This window comes from Ambystoma mexicanum, chromosome 6p (assembly GCF_040938575.1).
Source record: "Ambystoma mexicanum isolate Mex_15411 chromosome 6p, UKY_AmexF1_1, whole genome shotgun sequence".
Classification (NCBI taxonomy): domain Eukaryota; kingdom Metazoa; phylum Chordata; class Amphibia; order Caudata; family Ambystomatidae; genus Ambystoma; species Ambystoma mexicanum.
Window position 1 is genome coordinate 114,191,945 of NC_090935.1, and position 23,882 is coordinate 114,215,826.

At 44.1% G+C, this 23,882-nt stretch overlaps 1 protein-coding gene across 1 annotated transcript in view; it reads right to left on the bottom strand.

The window, feature by feature from the left end:
- Positions 1-8,345: 8,345 nt before the first annotated feature.
- LOC138510886 (protein huluwa-like) overlaps positions 8,346-23,882 on the bottom strand; it is a 71,693-nt gene continuing 56,156 nt past the window's right edge. Inside the window, exons 2-3 of the mRNA XM_069626538.1 lie at positions 17,633-17,834; positions 8,346-9,331 (exon numbers count right to left, since the gene is read on the bottom strand). Coding sequence (XP_069482639.1) covers positions 9,168-9,331; positions 17,633-17,834 — 366 coding nt within the window. The 3' untranslated portion in view covers positions 8,346-9,167. The remainder of the gene's footprint in view (positions 9,332-17,632; positions 17,835-23,882) is intronic.

Here is a 23,882-nt window from a genome sequence, read left to right on the forward strand (position 1 = left end):
CTTCCAACTCTAGGACCCCCTACACTGGACCTCCCTCCCGCTCTCCATCCGCTCCACCCCTACCTACTCATCCTTCCGCCACTCCCTGAAAGCCCATCTTCTTCACTCCCCCCACGACTTCCCTTCCCTACCCCTCCTAACCCTTTCCCTCCCTCCTCTCCCCTTCCCCACTGACATTACCACCTGGGGGCATTGAGGACACCAGATCACTCCCCCTTCCCCTCCCCCTCCCCCTGACCTCAAATCAGATACCACAACTCCCTTCACCTACCACCTCCTCTACCCTCCCCCCTCCTTGTAAATTGTTCTACATATTGTTCTAATGACCTGTTTCATGTTTGAAAATATGCTTCGCTCACTTTTGTACCTGTTATACTAAATTCAATAAACAAACACATGTCGGAACGGCAAATCATCAAATTGGTGAATAATTTGGTCAGAGGCCTTTAAGGATATTCAGAATACGCTTACGATTCAAGGACACTCAATTAGCAGCACTAACCCAGGAGGGAGAGGACGTGTCCCAAACAAATGCATAGATTAAGGAAGTTGCTGTCGTTGTAAAACGTGTGAAGGACATCTTGAAGACCTTCCACCAACCGCTTTTCCATTTCACAAGAACATGGATAACCGATTTCTCCAAATATCTTAATAAGTTATATCCACTTGCGACGCTTGATCCCAGATACCTGGGCAATGTTAAACTCGATGCTCAGTCGGGGGATTTAAGAGGCAAGAGCAGTTTCACCCCCTACGAGGGAACCCCAGCTGACCATCAATAAGACGATTTGTAGCACATTAAAGACAAGTAATACACCCCATTGTCAGGGCAGCGTCATATTGTGAATCATCAGCCCCAACCCTCCTGCTGGACTCTCAACTATATGCAGTTTGTAATGGCAGATTTGACATTACTACTCTACTGGAATTATGGAGCACCATATCCAATATTTGTCTGACATCAGGGAGGGCGATGACTACATGCGAAAGTAGTTCAAAATTAGTATGCAGATATCACCTGTGGCTGCAAAATGAGAAGATTGGATCATCCCGAACGGCGGCACTGACCAAACCTTCTCATCATATATCAGATAATGACCAAAAATAACGGTCACACAAAGGACGAGTATGAGTAGACTTATTTATGTCAAAACTAGTATTTTGAAGTGCTTCTATTTCAACTGCTCTAGTGAGAACAGGCTTGTTTTGGAGAAAGTCACCTTGTTCCACCATGGACTTCATCTGGCCTCCCCCCTACTTCCATCAGCTCAGGGTCCCTGAAAATGTACTGTAACCAAAATATACCTACCATTGGCGGAGAAGCATGGCAGGATTTCTCAGACTCCTGGGTTTGAGAAGTCATACTGTTAGGCTATTTCATTGAATTCCCCCATGTTGCACGCAATCCTATGAATACTTCTACCTGAAGATTTAAAAAAGAAAAGGAAAAAAAGGAGGCATTACACAAACAGATACATGTTTGGATCCAAAAGAGCCGTGATCAAGAGGTTTCCCCTTTTGGGGGTGGGGTTGGGACGGGGGTATTTTTCTCAATTCTGTTGCTGGTAAAGAAAGCATCAAGAGAATTCTGCTCAGTGCTGGATCTCAAGAGGTTTTATCGATTTCTGGCATATCGCCCATTTCACACAATCTATTTAACAGCTACAGACCTCAAGGATGCACACCCTACAAATTCCAATTCACTCTTTGGACCAGAAGCATGTATACTTTGCTGTAGATCAGACAATTATTTTCAAGTTCTACCTTTTGGCCTTTATTTTAATTTTGATAATGCACCACAACCCCAAAGGACTCAGAGCGCAACATACAACAGACAAGACAAACCTGGTACAATAATCAGGAAGCTAAATAATCAAACATGAAATCAGTAAACAGGACAATCAAGAAAACTAGCTAAAATCAATACGCTTATCAGCCCCAAAAGCTTTCAAAAAGATGTTGCCACCAACCGGTAGAGTCCCGCATGAGGTTGGTATTAGGGTCGATCCATATCTTTTTACGATAGTCTCATCCGGGCAGCCTGTAGCATACAAACCGTTCGATTCTGCAACAACAGTTTCTGCATGAACGTCAATAAAGCAACCTCAACCCTGCCACATCACATGCAGTGCCTATTTGTACAGACCTGACAAAATACTTTCTACATCTTTCCTTAGCACAGATTTGTCAACAGCCGCAGGAGCATATATGGTTATTTCTTGCTGGTCTCTGTAGGGAGGCATTGCAGCATGTACAGCAACTGTTCCATGGGCACGGCTTCATCTCAAGCCTATTCTACTCCGGAACGGGGTACTGGCTTCAGGTGTCGAGGAATTTGGACCATTAGCTGCCAGAGAAATTGACTTGGTGTGGATTTGGCTTCAGAGGAGCAGATGCTAGGGATGACCGATCCCAGTATGAAGGGTTGGGAGTGATCTTAGGACACTAATGAAACACTGGTCACACAGGAAGTCAAAACAGTCTGCCAACTGGAGAGACTTGGACTGCTTTATTCAGGGCCCTGCAAACCTTCAAGAATTAGTGAATTGGACAGAAGAGACAATAAGGTTACAAAATGTTATGTCAACATGCATGGAGGCACAAGATCTTGTCAACTGGCCAATCTAGTGCAGATCATCTTCATGAAGAAAGAGTTGCCCTTCTTAGATCCATGTGCAGCTTATCTCTTGGGCTGTCCGAACCGGACAACAGCCCATTTCCTCCTCCTTTTATCATCACCTGGCTCCAAAGGCTTTTCAGCTTTTGTCCATTATTAGGATCACATGTTTGGACAGGTTAGCCTTGGTGTGGCGTTCTTCACCCAGGACCAACGCTATGGATGGTGGCTGGTCTATCGTCCACTTGCGAAAAGGTCTTTTATGCTTTTCCACATGTTTCACTGCTCGCCTGAGTACTTCAGATAAAATGAACAAGTGCGATCATGCTGGCCCCTCATTGGACACAGATGCCTTGGTTTCATCTAATTTTCTACAAGTAAATTGTATTACACATTCAGTCTTCCAGTGGATCATTCCCTCTATGCTTGATGCTTTCTTAAGCCACAATCCTACACAGTTATCCGACAGGTGGAAAATTGAACTAGAACAGGTAATTTGTCAAAGCATTTCAAGGGAAATAATCCAAGAGATTTCAGGGTCAGAACTTCAAAAGTGTCAGGTTATGGAAAACGACGCAGCCCGCATCATTAAGAACATCAGAAAAAGGGAGCATGTCACAACAGGGAGAAGATCCCTACATTGTCTTAGAGTGGAAGAAAGAACTTAAAATCGAGGACTATAGTACACAGATGTGTACATGGAGAAGCACTTTAAGAATCAATTTTCATTGTACATGCCCCAAAGAAGCCTCAGATCAGAGAACAAGGCCTACCTGAAGGTTCCCAGAGCAAAACCCGTGCAAGGACGGGGAAAATCTTTCCCAGTCAAGGCCGCAAACTACCGGAACAAATTACCTCCAGCTCTACGGCAGAAAGAGAACTACCTATGCTTCAGAAAACGTCTGAAAACTCATCTTTTCCAGTGAAAAGTTTATATCATACATGCATGCCGAGGAAAGAATGAAACACTCTTACACAACGGATTCACCTGGATTTTCCCCCGCGGGCTACTGACGCGTTATAAACCCAAATACAATCCAATCCACCAAACCGGTCTTCCTACAAACATCACTGGTCTTCCCTTTTTAGAGTGGTGCACATCAAGGAGCACTTCTCCAGATGTGCTAAAGGTCTGGCAGAGCCTGGATTTAATATCAGATATATTTAAACTAGGACAATATGTGTCATCTTTAATCACAATGGGCTTGTATCAAGGCTCTCCAATACACCGGGTTCCTCTACATTAGTGCTCGAAAATGTATGGGAAGTCTCAAGGCCGTTAAATACAACTTTGACCCAGAAAAGAAAATTCGAAACTTGGATGTTGTAATAGTCCTTCAACTACATAAAGTACAATTTGAACTTTAAGAAGAAGTGGCCTTTAAATTACTTTCAAGAAAATGCAGATTTCTAGTGGCAATTATGTCAGGCAGATATATTGGGGAATTAGGTACATTTTTGTTGACAGAACCTTTTCTCTGGTTCTTTTCTGTGATGGCAATTCTTTGACTAGGTCTGACATTTATTCCCAAAGTCTGTTGCCGGTTTCATTTCAACCAGGACATCAATTTACCAGTCTACTCCAGACGAACAAATGCTTCACACTGGCGGTTTCCATGGTTCTCCTAATCAAAGAAAGACCTTCCAAAAATCTGTAACCTTGTTTATATCAACTGGAAGCAAACAAAAGGCAAGAAACCTCCTTCAATCCTCAGTCTCTGGATACGGTCAGCCATTTCTACTTCATATAGTGGAGGACTGTCAACGTTTGTTCTGGGTGGGGCTTGTAAAAGGTTAGTTGTCCATTGTGCAGGAGTCCAAGACCACAAAGCAGGGGTCCCAATTTACAGACTAAACACACAATACCTACCTCTCCCAGGCCCACATATTTTCCTGACGCACAGCTGGTTCATAAAAGCTTAGAAAAACACTTTCAATTGAAAAATGAAAGTAGAATATGCCATTTCAGCTAAGTCATATGCAACAGCGCCATCCAGTAGCCATCACTGGAAGCTCACCGCCACTTCAGAGCCACATGAGCAATGCATTGTGGGTATGCAAATTAAATCAAATGCAGCCCTTTGGCTCCAGAAAATGTTCTGTCTTATAGGGCAGTGCCATTTAATACAGAGCTTTTTCATCCCAAAACGGACATCTCTCAACAATTCAGACAACCGCATAATAGTTTTACCCTTATTTTAAGAGTGATCAGGGAGGTATAGTCTGAGATCCTTGTGGTTGGAGCATTGCGATATGTTTAGCAAACACCAGCCAAATGACAATGGGTATATTCGTTTTGTATTTATTTATTATTGTTTTTTTTAATAGTGCCTTTCACCAGAATGATAGTGCTACTGCACTGTTGGTTGCACACCCTTGGGGAGAGGGGTTGGGGGCGGAGGTGCCATTATCGATGTGTGCAATTCAGCCGTTAAGGTTATGCGCGATTGGTCAGGACCTTGGTATTCACCCATGTCTAAATGGCGGGTGTACAGGCGCAGCGGATGAATTCTGTGGCCTAAAGGGGTTTGGGGGGGGTGGAATTGTGTTTAAAGTGATAGTTATGTGGGACGCTAGTTAGAGTTTTTATCATTAAAAGTAGCTTCATTCTTATGGCAGAGGTGATATGCAATAATGTTTGTGTGTGTGGAGTGAAGCTGTGCTTTCCACTAAGTTGCGAAGATGCGGTGTACAAGAGGAGTAATGGGTTATCTGTACAAACAATTACTAGTTCCTGGGTTTCATCTCGGCCCAAGGAGCATTGCCGCGTCTCACAGGCAATTTAAGTGCTAGATGAATGCACACTATTCGCCCTTTGAGAGGTTCGAGAGCTTTCCATCGCTAGTTCCTTCTAGTGTGAAAACAAAGGCCTCATTTCATGATTACGTGCAGCGGCCTGGCCCAACTTCCTGCACTTTAGAGTTACCTACAGTGCCAACCATGAGCGAGGTGTCCGAGAGAGCTGGTTGTCCTCCTGTGGCAAGATAAGTGTGATTGTAAGTGCAATGCATTGCCACCATTCAAGCCCATATGGGTGCAATACCTGGCTCACTGTCAGGGTTCGTTCTACGTCCAAGTTGCTGGAATGACTACCTGGATCCTCCATGCGTGCTTGGCGTTCCACAAAGAAGGTTGGATGGCAGAACTAGGCGGTTTGAAAGGAAGAAGAGGATAGTGGCTGTGATGAGCAGGTGCGGGAGGGTGCGTGCAGGGGGGGGTGGGGGACTGCTAGCTGAAACGGGTGTGCAATAGGCGGGGAGTGGGCTCATGACACCTGGGGGAGGCAAGCAGACAGCCAGGTTTGTAGGGCTTTCCTGAAGGCATCTATGAGGCAGAGCATGAGAGGGAGGGAGTTCCAAAATAGCTAATGATGCCAAGGGGACTTGGCTTTCTTTGTGCTCCCAAGTTGCACCTTCTTAGAAAGTTGGCTGCATAAAGATACATGGAGGTAAGAGACTGCAAGGGGGTTCCTCCTGGATGTTTGTCATAGAGAGGGAGTGACTTGTATTGGTGTTTACAAGGATGTGTGCGTGTGTGTGTGTACTTCTGTTTCAGTTTTGCGTGACTGTAGTTCTGTATTGAGTGGTTGTGCAAAATATACGTGGAGGGATGCACCTGTATGTTCACTCGACTATCTATATATGTTTCTGTTATTGACATGTACGTGTTTTATGGTTTTCATGAATGTGTTCTGGACAAGAGAATGAAAAACTACCACAGACTCATTTTGCAGTCTAATAATTATTACCTGTATTTTGATTGTATGTGTGTTAGCCAACCTTGCCAGAAATTCTGCACCACGAACCACCCATCAGGCGATATAGTAACATCGATGGGTGCTATTCATGGTACAATTAAAGTTTTTTTTCATAATTAACTCACCAGTGCTCAAGAAATTCACCACAACACCGACAAAACGTTCTTTCAATGTAATGTGATATGGCATTTGTATAGCTTCTACTGCCATTGGTATGGCCTCAAAACGATGTAGGCCAATGCTCTCGGGGGACCGAAGTCCGTGGTATGGGAGAGTCGTCTGAGAGTTTAGAAGGCTTTCATGCATTTTAGCCAATACGAAGGTAGGTAGGGGTGGCCAAGTCCTTGTTAGTGACCAGGTCGTGCTGGCTTGTGGATGGGTGCTGTGAAGTTGTCGGGAGGGTACGCGAGTCAGAGAGACTGAATACATGTGCAGCTAGAGTCGCTAGACCGATCATAATAGGCCGTTGGCATAAGGGGTGCAGCAATGCCGACATTATCATCCAGGGTAACCGAGTCATTCAAATGCATACATAGCCTGTGAGCGGTTTGAACATGCACCGGCCACATATGCTTTAACGCCGCACTCACTTACACACTGTTTCGGCACCCGTGAGGGAGCGACCCAGGCATTGTTGCAGCATTGTTGAAATAAACCCGAATGGTTCACCCACGTTACACAGAAGCCGAGCAGGCCTTGCAGTACCCTGTTCATTCCAGGCAGGAGGGATTCTGAAGGATTCTCTGTAGCCCCGGCCCAGAGAGCAACAACCCGGCGAGCATGGGTGGCGATGCTCTCCTTTACTCCCGTCCAGCCACTCTCCTCCCACCCCCCCCCCCCCGATTGCATATGTGCAAGCAGGAATGCCGCTGCCAGAGGAAAACGACGGTCATGCCACCTGAGAGATGGGAGCTTTGTGGGAGGAGTAGCCATACGGGATATCTGCCATGCAGTTACATGGGCCACTCCGCACACCTTCGTCCATCATGACAGGCGGTCAATTCAATGCTCGTTATATGTAGAATCCAGCACTAGAATTTTGCAAGTCAGAAAATCATGAACATTCAAATATGTATATGTATGGATCATGGTGTATTCATTGCTATATGTTGACCAATGGTTGGGCAAGGTTACTTTGAATTATTTCTTACAACCGACTATGGCCATCAGCATCCTGCAATAGGAAAATAGATCAGATTTGGTGGGGCTAAATAGTTATTATGGCAAAGCAGATTAATTTTGGGAAAGGAGTCTATTGTTCTGTCCGGAAGGTGGATTGCCTTCAACTAGTAACTTCCACCCAGCTTTATATGGACAGGGGGCCTCTTACCTTCGGGAGAAGATTATCCCTTATAGGCCCACTAGGGACCTCTGCTCTTCCAATCTTGGTTTTCTTTACGTCCCTCAGTTTCAGAAGGCTAATGTAGGTGGCAGGGCTTCTTCAGTGGTGGCTCCTACCCTCTGCAATGCTCTTCCTCTAGCTCGGAGGTCGATACAAAGTTTTGGAAAGCTCTTAAGACCTCTCCATTTCCCGGTGTAGTTGGAACATCTGTTTTTCCGTCTGCTCCTTTTATGCAATTTTATCTGGACTCTTTTTTCCCCCTGCTAGGGCAATTTCCCAGATTATAGCGCCAGGATACGCTTGGCGCTCAATAAGTGACTTTAACATAACTAGCAGTAAGGAATTGGATGAGTCAAGAAAACTAGGAGTAACAGATTACCATACATTACCTGCAGTTCTTTACCAAGGGGTGAACTTTGTTTAACATGGACAGGGAGCGATTTCCATTGGATCACCAGAATTATAAGGCAGAAGGGGCCTTGAATAAAGCTTCCTTCACTACAAGTAGAATTGAGGGCTATACCATTTCATTTAAACAAATGCAATGACCGTGGGCTAAATCGTGAGCCAGTTTGCTGGTCCCATTATCTTTCCTTTCAACCCAGCCCATGACAAATAAAAACAGCCTGTAAAAAGGAAAATCATAAATGTCTTTAATAAATAATTGCATCTACATAAATAGAATAAATAAAACCCTTCCCCTAGACCCCTTTATCAAGTCAAGAACTTTCATCCAATGCTACATAACACAATATAGTATAATCAGTACATGGTGTGGCTTGGTCAGGACAAGTGCAGATTTAATGCAGTGGGCATAAATAAACATATGATAGAACACACATAAATATAAATAACACAATTGAGTGGGTAGGATACATTTGTGATATGTGAAGATTTCTCTTTACGAACACGCCAGGTTCCCTACACCTTTTATGAAAAAAGAAAAACACTTTTTTGGGCCAAAAATATTTGTGTTGTGAAACATTTTTTAAATAAATAATGTATTTAAATAAATAACTAACTAAATAAATAATCTAATTGGCTGTTGTGCTATGTGCAAAAAAATGCAAAAAAGGAAAGTGCAATAATGAGAAGATTCAACCTTTGAACCTTGTGTGGTCTATTTGGTGGCAACATGGCCTTTGGGCCTGGTTGAGGTGTCAGTGAAACAGGGTGGTGGAGCGTGCTAGGGGGACGTGTACATGCATCCATATAAAACAATAATATTTTATCACCATTGTACACTGAAAAAGTGCAAACTGCAGGTGCTAGTTACGTTCTCATTTCCTTCGAAGTAGGATAGATATTTGAACAGGCAACCAGTAAGTGGAGATCACACAATCAAACCCCGGTCAGACAGTGGAGGGAATTGGCCAAGAGCCCATCCTCAAACTCGAAGTAGCAGTGTCCGAGCAGCCGGCCTCTATAGCGAGGCTTATGTTCACGGTTCTTCACACCCAATACTGTTTGCTGCAGAGGATCGGGAACTGGTGACTCTGCATTCGACGTTGGTTTCTCCGCTTGTAGCCTGGGTCATAGTAATCCCACTCCAGCCCCGACACCCAGGAGTAAGAAAAGCTGTCGCTGTCGGAGGAGAGGATCCTCAAGGACACACCTGCAACCCAACAAAAGAGAGCGAGTGGATTGTGACGCATGGCATGGCTGCGCAGCTGTTGGTCAACAGGCAGGAAGATTCAGTCCTGGTTTCATACCCAAGAATTACAGCAATATTTAGTACAGAGTGCGCATCAACAACAAATGTTACGGATAGAGGAGTAAGTATAATAGTGGGAGAAAAAGAAAATGCAGCCAATATACATGCATCATTCGTGATGGATTAGAACACGTTTTAAATTATAAGCTATGGAACCATGGATTCTGAGATTGTGTCTGCAATGGCCTAGAAGCAAGAGAGAACTTTAATAGTAGTGCTTTTGGTGTTTCTTTGCTCAGACTTACACCCTTTGAGTTATATTATAGAGCTCCTCTGCTTGTAGTAGAACAACTCTTTGCAATTTTCTTTATCCAAGATGTATATGCATGGATTTATAATGTTCCTTAGTGTGGACACTGGTCATATGCACAATGCTAAAGTCCACACACTTCAGTCTGCCATTCAGATCGCTTTATTTTGTGTTGTCATGAAACTAGAGAGATGCTCATTGGCCCAGCTTTCAAGAATCTAGTCCTCCATCATCTTACCCAGAGAACCTCATTAAGGAGAGTCTGACAGAACTATTGAGGCTGCATCACTATCCGAAACCAATCTGCAAGTCCAAACATCTGTAGCTCATGTATTCATAGCACACAAGGTCTTTCTTCCAGCTCTATTCCGTGCTCCTCAGCGCACGGAGGTCACCTAAAACTAGAGTCAGCTGTGCGTGGGTGGCATTGTGCAGCTTCCAAGTTAGAAGGAAGAACCAAAGCTATTGATCTGCACCGACTAAAGCACCCCAAATCCTGGTGGAAGATGACTCTGCGCAATAACAAGAGCAGCTTGGGGCAGGGAACAGCCTCCTGCAAATTAGGGATATCTATGTCCGCTCCACCGACACACTTCCCTGTTCGCTCCGCGGACAGGATATCGATTGGCTAATCATTCGTGTCATGTCCGCGGACATGTGACGCGTTCGCTGTTTGGATGGTGAAGAGCGTGAAGTGCGTCAAATTGTTCCGATGCTGCACACTTGGTGATAGCAACATGACTAGTGACCTCTGGGAAGAAGACAAGTTGCAGGGAAATCAGAGCTACTGTGCTCAGGACAGAGAAAAAGGCCGGGTTTCAGGCCGGTGCAGCATGAAGATCATAAAATGTGAGGCGGAATATATAGATTATGGTTAAATTGCTAATCCCACAGGAAGAGCACTTTTTGGGCAGCTTATAACTTTGCACCCCCTGGACGAATCCTCACCAAACTTTACAAAACAAGTATATGGCCCACTCAGAATTTCTTTGCAAAGGTTGGTGAGGTTTGGTCCAGGGGGGCCAAAGTTATAGGGGGTCCCAAAATTTCTTTTTTTCCCCATAGAGTGAAAGGGAAAAAAAAAAAAAAAAAAAAAAAAAAAAATTGCGCATGCCTACAGCCCAAACCTCTGGACGGATTTTCACCAAATTTGCGGCAGGAGCAGCAGCTTGGTCTCGAAAGCGTGCTTTTGTAAATTTGGTCTGAAAATGCGTCCAGTAGTTTCTTTTAAACGATCAAAAAGTAGGTCTAAAAAAATTAGTGATATCTATGTCCGCTCCGCGGACACACTTCCCTGTTCGCTCCGCGGACAGGATATCGATTGGCTAATCGTTCGCGTCATGTCCGCGGACATGTGACGCGTTCGCTGTTTGGATGGTGAAGAGCGTGAAGTGCGTCAGATTGTTCCGATGCGCCCGCCATCTTGGATCCACGTTTTGGTGTCTGCGGACATTGCGGCAAAAACATATTAAAAAACACAACATTGCACTTGTTAAACTTATCAAATAATGTCTGGGGATGTGAGGGTTGATGAGGATGGGATGGGATATGGCTGCAAGAAGCAAAAAACAGGTGTTTTTTTGTCACAAAAGTCACACCGTACATTTGGAGGTGTTCCACAATATAATGTGCCTAAAGTACAGGCGAAAGAGATTGCATTTTGGCATTCAAAGGATGGAGATGAATAATCATGGAATTGTGGACTTGTAAATATAGATTGTTGCTTCTGTAGTCTGCAACCCCAACTTTATCTTGTGGTATTACAGAGTAATATTACATTCCGAATGCCCGTTACTCTATATTGTTTATAGTGGTTGCCAAATAATTATTAATATTAAATAGAAGCAATTTCGGGTTATTTTACACTCTTAATTAAAACGCTTGATGTTTATAAATTGATGCGCTGGTGGTACAGAGCGCAGCAGATAAAGGACTCATGTGTCTGTGTTAAAATGTAATTAAAATAATAATGGAGTCAGACTGCCGCCCCCTAGAGTCTGGTATCTGAGGCAGCCACCTGTAGTGTCTGATGCAAAGAGTGGCCCTGCACGTGTATGAGAATAACAGTTCTCATGGAGGTGGTGAGGCATGTTGTTGCAAAGTGAGAATGTATTTTGATTCTGAGTGAAGGTCAACAGCTTTGAATTTTTGGTTGCGAGCTAAGGAAGCCCACGCATGGGACACACAGTATAAGGTTCAATTGTTTTTTGACCTTGAGAGAAAGGGAGCATTCCGTAAGGAATGCAATGAGAGGAGGTTTGTAATAATGAAGATTTGATAAGGTTATGCATTCCAAAAGTGTGTAAGGAACATGTAAATTCAGTTTATGAAGAATCTTTGGTGCGAACGCAGTGAGCGTTACGGTCTGACTTACGCCAAGAGTATGGAAATGGTGAATATAATGGAAGTTTGATTTTCGACGATTATATACCGGAACGAGCATTAACTTATTATCTGAAGATTATTTTTGGGTTATATTCTATTCGTCTGTTCTGTGTTGCTTATTGCAATGAAACGCAAGTACTATCTTTGTGTGTAGTTGTCTTTTATAAGTGATTATGGGGAGTGCAGCATCGAGGTGCATGTAGACCACCACTAGGTGCACCCAGGTTCACCGCTAATATTTCATTAAAATGTCATGTATGACCATATCAAATTGTGTATCAGTTTCACGTTGTTTTCTCTTTGTTGAGATTGTTTGATGTCTGTGCTAATCGTTAGTTCAAACTCTATGCCGAATTAATAGGTCAATAGATACATTGTAATAAACCTTGGGTATTGAGACACATTTTCTGTTAGGTTTTCGAAACTGATATATTCTGCCTTTCTGCGATGGATTCCAGATGCCAACTGACAGCTTCTTCAATCGGCAGTTGAACATAGTTAACGCCCGATTCACAGTGACTCTTTTTTGGGGACGATCGCCCAGGGCCGATGTGGCCTTACGCTATACTAGCAATTATAAGTAACATAACATCCTTTTTGGTGGTCTAGGCCCAAGTTGATGTAGAAGCCCTGGATTTCACTGTGCGACCCAAGCAGTTCTTTTAGCGAAAATGAACACCTTGTGTACGCAAAAAGAACAACGTGTGCCTCATGATAAACATTTTGGATCGCGAGTGAAGAAACAAATTTGCAATTTGATTGAATAAAGCAATAGTCAGATGTTCTTGGAGCGTTTATTGTGAAATAAAAGTACTTTACAAAATTGTACAGTGTTATTGTTTTCTTTTAAAGTACGGGCCCGAATTGTGACGTGCTGTGTGGTTAGTCGATGTGTGTTGATTTTCGGGTTCTGCGTCACGTCACGTAGGTGATTATGGTCGCGTTTGGTTACGCGGACGAGGAACATCACTGAGAAAGGTGTAGAATATCACTAGGGTTGGTGATGTGATGTTCAGGGGAGGGGCATAGGATTTAGTGACGTCAGGGCAGTTTACCTTAGGCAGATGCAGCAATGGATAAGAATAGCAGCAGATGGACGCATCCAGCTGCCAGATTTCGTATGTTTTTAAAAGAGGAAAAGTGAGGTAAGGTGAATTGGAAAGGTTTGCGATAGATCAACGTATGTATAAAAATACATGGCCGAACCCTCGAGACAATAATATTTTCTGAGCATTGCACTTGTGAAACTTATGAAATAATGTCTGGGGAGGTGAGGGGTGATGACGATGGGTGGGATATTTCTGACCAGATTTCGAATGAGTTTACAAAGTTTGGTGGGATTTTGTGCAGAGGCGGTAGCTTATATGACGATTGTATGTGCATTCATTTGACACTTTTGCAAAAATAAAACGTGGGCGGATTTCCAGCAAACTTGCGTAAGGCGCATTGGCAAGGATCTACAAGCATGGTTTTGCAAATGTGGCAGTGTTTTCTTATTTGACAAGTGTCGTAATGTAGTTAAAAAAAAAAATAGCGGTATAGCTTTAGTGACTGAGGGGTAGCCTGTGGCCATGGGCAGTGGCCAGAATGTCCGGTTCATGATATAAGGTCATTATCCGGACAATCTGGTTACTGGCTATGACTAGAAGGGCCAAAACATGGGATTAAAGTGGTCATGTCCACCTGGGACTGGCTTTGTGATAAAGCTATTCGAAATTAGGATAGATTTGGAAGGGAAGAAAAATTTGCTTGTGGTAATATGGTCATAGGATGTTCTTTTTGCCTTCTGCAGGCTGCCATGGAAAGCGAAGAGGGGCCCTGTATGGAACCCCCGCCTTCCCTTTACATGGTGGCCATCTTGGAAAAGGATTTTCCTTCCTATACCGGGACGCCACATGCGTACCGGTGTAGGATGTAAAATCCTCTTTTTTTAGTTCCACGGGTTCCCGCTTTGGGAACCAAGGCTGCTAATGGTCTTCATCCCCCATTTCAGGGGCTGGAATGGGGGGATAATCATCCAGAGACCTTGTTATCCACCCTCACTTCGCTCGGGCTGCTGGGCCGGTATCCATCTTTCCAGTCCCTGGAACGGAGGATGAACGCCCCAATATTGCCATCAGTATAACAAAATGCAAATAGAAATGTTGGAAAATATTATTGAGTCTATGTACTTTAATGAGAAATATAAAGTAGATGGAGTCTATACGTTTTTTTTTTAGTTCTATTTTTTAACTGTGAAAGGTGGCTCCGAAAGGAACATTTCTTTGTGTTGTTTTTGGATGTATTCTTTTTTTTGTTTTGGCAGGAGAGCTAAGAACAAAAAGGTGGGGAGGGAAATGAGGGAAGAGGCACCAAACACTAATATGCAGGGGCAGGTGGACAGGGGAAAATGCTGTGCATGTGTTATTTCTAAGGCAGTGTTGCTCATGCTCCCTGCTTACAGCAGTAGTGGTGGTGTCTCTTGGGGAGGAGGGATGGCTTTAGCGGATGCTATTTTAAGATAAATAGCAGTTTTGCTAAAAGTATGTATTGTGTACTAGATTGTTAATGGATGAGTAGGAATAGGTGTTGGAGCTATGCAAGGGAAATTTTGAAGTTGAAAGCACAGATCTAATCGTGAAGTGCGTACGGGTTCTCGGACACGTCATCATGCCGCGCGCCAGTATATGGTCATGTGGCACTGTCTGGAAGGACTGCAATGAAGTCAGATGTTCGTATACTTTATGGTTAAGTTGCGCTACTAAAACCTATGAAATTCAGTAAAAAAAAAAAAAAACATTTATAAAATAAAAAGATTCAACTTTGTTAAAGGGACGTTATGGTTCCAAGTAAAACCGAAAACCCCCTGAAATTCACCAGTTATGGTTAGCTAAGCAACCATAACCCGCACCACCACCATGCACTGCTAAGACTAAAACACAGGACATCAAAGAGGACAATGACAAATACCATTGATGACATCACTGATGACATCAAATGTGCATTTACTTTTCATGAAAAGTCTGTACAAAGGATTCCTATTATAATATTGTCAAAAAAGTGTCAAGGATCATTGGAATAAATATCATGAGCTACTTAGTGCATTAAGCAATGATTGATACAAATAGCATTCTATTATGAAGTTCTATCCAGTATACTAAGCTTCTCATGTAGAAACATAGGGATTGTGTGCAGCATACATGATCGAGGTGCAATATGCATAATCTTGCCATGTTGAATAGTGAGTGCTACTTCCCCTATGTATATGTATCGCATGATGTGACTGGACTATATGGAAAGTAGTGCGAGTACAATGTATACAAATATGACCATATACAAGGAAAGTACAGCCATAAAAAAAACAGAACTATCAGAAAGTGCTGATAACTCGTGATTATCTTCATGCACAGAAAGGATTGCTGTCTTTCAAGCCTGTGTCTTCTCCTATGTATATGTTTCATATGATGTGACTGGACCGTAAGGGAATTACTGTAGGAACATATTTGAAGGATAGGTCAACAAATATAGTACCTTTTCAATTTTTAGTTCCTGACTGTTACTGAAGAAAACCATATGGCGTAGATAGGTCAGTAAAGGAAAAAAGGGGGAGCCAGACATGTGATTTCATCAATGACATTTGTGATGTCATCTTTGATGTATTGTGTGTTAGTCTTAGCAGTGCACGGTGGTGGCGTGAGTTATGGTTGCTTAGCTTACCATAACTGGTGAATTTCAGGGGTTTTTCGGTTTTACTTGGAACCATAAAGTCCCTTTAACAAAGTTTTATTTTACTGAATATATATCAAAGCTCTGTACAGACAAAAATGGTTCAAAACAGAAGGCACAATTTCAGCAGAAAGAAGGTGAGACTTAAGATGAGAAGAGATAACGAGTGCTTCCAGGCCAAATGGAGAAAGAGTGGAAACAGGATTTAGCACCAGGGGGTTGAGGAATAGTAAGAAGAAAATGGGACTGGGACCGAGAGATAGAAACAAGAGTGGAAACATAAGGAGGGGCCAGACCGTGTTAGCATTTAAACAGCAAGCAGAGGAAATTCCTGCAATCAAAGGGGAGCCACTGAAGAGAAGCAAGAGCAGTGATAATAGAGTGATGTGGGGATAGAGAAAAAAAGACTATGTATAGCACAATTGTAGATAGTGCTAAGAGGGGAAAGACCAAGCTAAAGCGAGGAGCAGTGGAACAAGGAGGAGAAGATCAGAGAGGAAACAATTTTAGTAGCATAGAAGGAAAGACATGGTCTAGCCTTTCTTAAATTGAACAGCCGGTACCGGCATGTACGGTAAAGAGCAGAAATAGGAGGAGAAAAAGAAAGGAGTCAAGAAGGACTCTGATTCTGGGCCAAAAGGGAAATAAGTGGGAGGAATGGAAACGGAGGTAAAGGAGGTGGGAGAGTAGTGGCAGGAAAGAAAAGTCTAAGAGGGATTTAGATGGAGAAAGTGACCGACATCCGGGACTGAATTGCAAGAAGACAGGAAGAGTAGAATGAATAGAAGGAGAAAAGGAGGAACAAGAAAGAAAGATCTACGTATCATCAGCATAAAGATGAGACAGACCAAAGGAAAAAAATAAGAAAAGCAGGTGGAAAAGTATATAAGGAAAAATAGGGGACTCAGGACTTGGCCCTGGGGAACTACACACTGAAGAAGCTGAAGAGTAGAGGAAGAAAGACCAGCCCAGAGCACCGAATAAGTGTAAATAAGAATGAATCCATTTTAAACACACAGCCACCAAAGCACAGATCGAAAAAGGGAGCAGCAAAGAATGGTTCACTGTGTCAAAAACAGCAGAGAGATCAAGTAAGAAGTGAGGATTTCAGATAATAGCAAGCAGAAAGAAGAGAATCACAGACAAAGAAGAGTAGTTTCAGTAGAATGAAGGGGGCGAGGACCCAATTGGTAGATCGGCAGAAGGAAAGTTAGACTAGATGTTACGTTCAATGGGTTCAAAGAGAAAAGGTATTAACAAAATAGGACAATAATTAGAGGGGAGAGATGGGTCAAGAGAACAACTGGAAGAGCAGAAGCGTGTTTAAATATAGAAGGGGAAAGTAGATGATTGAGGAAAAAGATTAAAGAGGAACGCTAATTAAGAAGGAAGGGAAGGATAGACGTTCGTAGGAATAAGAGGAGGGAAGAGGACGAGTCTACAAAGCTTCATTTATTTCAGCTAGACAGTCACAAAACCCAATCGATTATTTGGAGCCTAAAAAGGATGAGACTAACTTTTTAACAAGCCGCTTTCCGCGACTGTCAAATTGGTTTTGCACTAGCTTGGGCGATTAACGTGTGCTCCAGAATTGTATCCAGTCCCGTGTTTTTATTCTTGGAATTATATTAATTGTAGTCTTGTCTTTTTAAGTCGAAAAAAAAGAAGGGAAAAAAATCAACCAAAACCAGGTAAACCTGAGAGCTCTGCATACACTGCAATAACATGAACTAGTCAAGTGTAGCAAAACGTGATCACACACACACACACACACACACACACACACACACACACACACCCCCCCCACCCCCCCACCCCCCCCCCCTTCTTGGGACAGCAAAATGAAAGACGGCAATGCTCACCAGCACTGGCTCCAAAGTCGCTGTCTAGGCCGGGCCCCGCTGACGAGCTGTTGGCAGAGAAGGGAATTGCTGTCTGGTCCTGGGGGATGCTGCTGCCGTGCTCGAAGTGGACAGTGTCCAAAGGACTCACGATCAGAATGGGGTGCCCATGCCTCTTCCTCTGGGTGCTGGTCTTCTGTGCGTGCTGTACTGCTGGGCTCACCTGTGGAAAGTAAACAGGAATTACATGGAACCCCGATTTGCTGTAGAAGGTGGAGCTCGTTTGTAATCGCGACCGACATGCGATATGTTATTTCGTGCGATACAATAACCTGCATCGGCAACCCCCCCCATACGTTATTTCCATTTTTTTCCCCATTGTTAACTCTATAATAAAACTAAACACCTTCCCATTCTTGGATGCAATCTGCACCCATCCCAAACATGTCACGTTATCCACTGTTCTGAAGTGTAGTGACTGTACGCCATCTCCGGTTAACAGTATTAGGCAAGACTGTCTGCAGTAACCCTGTGGGAGACTACACCAGTCTTCTCCTCTTGGTATTAGGTAACCCACCTATTGGTATAGTTATGTACTACACAAGTTGGTAGAGTGACTGAGCAGTCAGCCTTATCTCAAGAGGGGTAAACGTGAGCTGTAGCATTGGAATCCACACATACAAGTATCCAAATAACACTCAAGGTTTTCTAGTAAAATAATTATTTATTTAACGGTCAGTTTTAAATAAGCAGTCGTTAAAAAGGGAAATGTGCAACAATAAAAACACACTTCAATCAAGGTAAGCAAGTAGATATTCACACACACACACCCCACACACCCTCCTTCCCCCACACACCCCCCCTCCCCAAGGTGACTTCAATTACTAGGACAGTATTGGCATTTATATATCACTTTTGCACTTGGTAAAATTCTGAGGTTGTGGAAAAGAGGGGGGTTTAAAGGAAGGAAAAAGGTTAACAGGTTCTCGGAGCATGCGAGAACTTCACAATCCCCCATTGAAGTCTAGATACAAACTTTGCCCAGCAATAACAGGTTTCAAACAAGTTACCACCTATGGGGGACAGTTGTAATCAAAGTCAGATGGGACAGAAGAGCCGGCAGGGAGCCAGGACAGGCAAAGTCAATTTGAACAATGTCTATGGAGCTGAGGCACTTCTTTAGATAGTTCGAGAGTTTGAAGAAAATCACTGTTAAGTGTTGAATTCAGGGTCTGGCCATAAATGACTCTGACACTCCAGTGAACTGTTGAGTTATTTACTTAAGTTCAGGTACATCAAATACAGTTCTTGGAGTCAGGTAAGTAAAAGGGGACATAGGACACCCACCGGCATCCTCTCTCAGGGCTTACATCCTTGCAACTGAGAAACCTGGAACACACTCATAGATAAACATTCTAAGCCCTGCATTCCATCTCAAGATTCTAGTCACTTGCTCCAGATGCATGCAAAGTTAATCACAACACATCTTCCCTCCATAGGGACAACAAGAACAGCAGTAAAATATGAGTGACAAGATCAATATTTCATCAAAAAAATGTGTCCAGTAAAGTCCCACCTGAAAAACAAAAGATTAAAGAAAGCATTTCACAATAACCAAAAAAAACTCCAAAAGTGTAGACCTTGTCACCACTTCAAAAATCTATTAACATTAATGTCCATCTGTGGAATAAAATGAATAGTCCACCTGTGGAGAGAACATATTAATCTACCTACATGGAACAGCTAATGATGAGCACTGTTATCAACTTAATAACTCTAATGAAGAAATAATCAACACTCATAACACTAATATCTCATGTGACTCCCTTCACACCACATCCACTGAAGCTACACATCATACACTTAGATCTAAAAATCCATGCACAGCACCACTCCCTACTCCTGCTACATCACCAGTGAGTAGTTTACATTTGCATTGCCATATATATCACATTGTTTTAGCTGAATTTAAAACCACACTCTTCTTGCAAGAGCTAAACACTATAACGTTGACATTGCACCTGAGTCAACAACCACCATTCCCCACACACATACCATATAGGCCAATTGAGCATTGAACATGGTAACCAAGTAAAGGAAACGCCCTATCAATGTCCAAAATTCAAGCCTGCAGGACCTTTACTGATAATGTGCCTGTGGCAAAATGTAGGGTTAAAGAGCCAGTTCCCAAAAACATGTGTTTTGACACTCATCCAACATCACACTTGTGTCAAAGCAAAAACTAAATAGTGCATCAAATTTTAAGCTTTAAAGTCCACCTGTGGAGAAAACTTGTTAGACACAATATTCCTACCAGCAATCATTGTACTGAATACACTGAACCCAGCAACCTCCACCAAACTTCAAAACTAGGAGCCAGCCCCTTCTGTAATGCAGCCACATAACAAAGGTGCTTCCATTGCACTTTCTCCCATCAACCGCTGCAATGTTCATCTACGTGACTCCCTGACACAGCATTTTCTCATTTAAACTTTAACCAAAGTCACTTCAATTTTCAGCTCCTCACAGCACCTGTAGCGCTACACTGAGCTCCAATCCACTGCAGCTCCTCACAGCTCCCTGTAGCGCTTCCTTGAGACTCCAGCCTCTGCCATTCCTAACCAATGGACCTCTTGACTTTCCACTGGCACTTTTAAGCAGCTCCCTTGACCTCCTGTCCAATTACTTTTACTCTGCAATGGCGCTTGACAGCCTCTTGCATATCACATAGAGGCTCACTTGCCCTTACTAAAGCGCATCTTCACTTCAGCAAAGCGCTATACTTCAGCAAAGCGCCTCTTCACATCTGCAGCGCCTCTTCAGATTTGCAGCACCTCACTGTGCCATACAGCGCCTTGCTGCCTCTGAAGCACCCCTTATGCAGCGACTCTTCACTGCATCTTGCAGCGCCTCACTGTCCTTGCAGCATCACTTCACTGCCCCTGTTCACTGCCTCATGCAGCACCTCGCTGCCTCTGCAGCGCCTCTTCACATCCTGTTGTAGCGCCTCACTGCCCTCGCAGCACCTCTTCACTGCCTCAAGAAGCGATCCTTCACTGCCTCATGCAGCACCTCACTGCCTCTGCAGCACCTCTTTGCACATAACAGCGCTCCACTGCCTCTGCAGCACCTCACTGCCTTTGCAGCACCTGTTGACAGCCATGGCTGCTCTCTGATTCCAGTGCCTTCGCAGCGCCACTGCCTGGGCCTTTCTTGCGCCACTGCCTCTATAGCACCTCTGTCTGGGCCACGCTTGCCCTCACTGCGCCTGCAGCGCCTCACAGCCATCCAGCGCTCTTACCTGAGAGAGAATCACTTCTCTTAGGGGGGCGGTGGGTGTCTCTCTTTGGTGCTGTCCCCCCAGCACAGCCAGCTCCATCCTCGTCGCCAGTGTTGAATTCAGGGTCTGGCCATAAATGACTCTGACACTCCAGTGAACTGTTGAGTTATTTACTTAAGTTCAGGTACATCAAATACAGTTCTTGGAGTCAGGTAAGTAAAAGGGGACATAGGACACCCACCGGCATCCTCTCTCAGGGCTTACATCCTTGCAACTGAGAAACCTGGAACACACTCATAGATAAACATTCTAAGCCCTGCATTCCATCTCAAGATTCTAGTCACTTGCTCCAGATGCATGCAAAGTTAATCACAACATTAAGCCGCAAGTTGTTACACTTGTAAAGGTAGAGCGGAGATCAACTCTGCAAAAAGCAGCTACTGCAAGTCTCAAGTGAGATAGTGCTAGCTACAGACCAATAGGTAAGTACTCCGGAGTCAGAACAGCACCTTATGTTTGAACAAGAGGAGCCAGCTGACTTCTTTCCTGGTTGCAGACTTGCAGATCCTGTGTTCCTGAGCCTCAGTTGTTGGAACAAGAGGGAGGACATCTGGAGGACTCCTGCACAGCAGTTCGGAGGTCAGTTGCAGCTACGAGCTCTTTTCAGTTCAGCGGCACTTCACGGTTGCAGCTACCAGCAAATAGCACCACTGCGCATCTTGGACACTTGGTCTTTCTGCGCTCCTTCAGTCCAGCACTCTCCTCAGGATCTTCCTGGAGCTCTGGTCCGGCTTAAAGACTATTGTGATGTTTGGACACAATGTTGTTCAATAAATGCCGTTCCACGGAGAACGTATAAACTTAGTCACAAGTTAACTTTTATTATCAACATACAACTTTTCTAATAAACTTGTTTGTGTTTTCTTTCAGATAAACCCATTGAAAAGGATACAGGTGTTCTCCGGTTTCGTCTAGAGGGGATCGAGTTCTCTTTGGCCAAGTGAAAACTGAATATCTCAGGTAAGTCTTTATTGGTTTTCGTGTCTTCCTTTTCTGTAACGTCTATAATATTGGTTGAATCTCTTCTCCTTCCCTTGGTTCAGACTTCGTTCTTTTCCCTGTCTTCCTCTTGCCCTGGTCAAGAGGTTCCTATGATAACTAGTCTTTTCTCCTTTCCTTTAATACTTGTCTCCCTCTTTGTTCTCTTCTCTCCTTTAATAGTCCTTATTCAGTGTTTCTCAACCTGCACTTCGGCGTTTTGCATCCAGTTACTAGTTTAATGGCATCTCCTCAATAACTCGTAGCATGTCACTCTTTAACTAATATGCAGCGCAACGGCGCCCACTTTCAATGTTAGAAATAGTCTACATACGCTTTTATCTGCATCCGTTTAATCTCTCTTATAGCGGTGCTCGTTCTTTCATAACACTCTCTTACCGCTAATCAGGTGCGTTACTTCAAAGGATATTCACCACGCTCCTCCGCTGACACTCCCCTGCTTCGTTTCTTCGTATTTGTCCAGGTTAGATCACGCCTCTTCTGAACCTCGTCTTCGATCCCCTCGATCATCCGGCAAGAACTTTCTCTCTGTCTCACCTCCCGTGTATTCCGATGAAACCGACACGGTCGCGTCCTCTTCTCGTTCGAGACAGACGATCAGCTAATCGGCTTGGATTTCACCGATGTCGAAGGGACTTTCTATTTCCGGGAGGTTCAGCGAGTCATCCGCTGCTCGGCTCGGCTTGATTTTCCCTCTCCGAGCTCCGTGACAGTCACTCCCATCGGCAGATCAGCTGCTCCCTTCGTATGCGGACTCTCCCTTTCTTAGCTTTCTCTCCGTCTCACATGGAGCAAAGTCATTAGCGATTTCGAACTATCGCTTAAGATATATATATTTATATATAGTTCAGTAACTTCGACTCATCTCGGTGCAACGGCACTTCATTCCTTTCTTCTCCTCTCTCAGTAAGCCCAGTTCCAACCGTCTTCCTTCAAAACCTCCTCCTCCGTCTCCTGGCAACCAAAAAACAAAAACAAAGAAAGGACAATTGTTGCCATCAAAGTCACCTCCCTGAAATCTTCTCGGCGATTGGTCCCGTGACCTGTCAATTACTCCCTTTCGTTAGATCTCCACAATTAACCCTTCATATGGACTTTCTGCCTAGTATTAACAGAGCCTGAGCCAGCGGGCGTCTTTGTTACGAAATCTGCCCCATTTTATCAGTTGTTGGAACAAGAGGGAGGACATCTGGAGGACTCCTGCACAGCAGTTCGGAGGTCAGTTGCAGCTACGAGCTCTTTTCAGTTCAGCGGCACTTCACGGTTGCAGCTACCAGCAAATAGCACCACTGCGCATCTTGGACACTTGGTCTTTCTGCGCTCCTTCAGTCCAGCACTCTCCTCAGGATCTTCCTGGAGCTCTGGTCCGGCTTAAAGACTATGCACTAGACTACGGATTTCTCGACCCCCGTCACTTGGTTCCTGCAGCAGCAAAGAAGTACAGCCAGTTGGGGAAGGTCTTCCAGCAAAGTTAGTCTTGGGGTTAGTTGGTCCCACTAACCCAAGGGAATATGTCATCCTCTCCGGAGCTTCTCTAGTCGATTCGGAAAAACATTTACAGCACTGCATCAGGGCTTCACCGGGCACTTCAAGGGTCCAAAAGGAGGCAGCAAGTGTCTCTTCACGGCTCCTTCATTGAGGTTTCATCCAGTGGTCCACTGCCTTCAGTCCAAGAAACTCGCCTTTCATGCAGGTTTCTCCCATTCATGCACAGCCTAGCTGTCAATCACACAGCAGGTGGCTGTCCTGCAAGGACAGCCAGCCAGTGGGTGCATTGAGGTTACCAAGGAGACTAAGGAAAGGGAGTTTCGGGCACCTCCCTCGCTTCCAGTCCTGCCAGAGACACTGGAGCCACAGGTGGGTTTCAGCACTGAAGCCTGCTAAAGGCAAAACAAACAAAAGGGCTAAATCTGGTTTGGCGCGCAGAGTAAA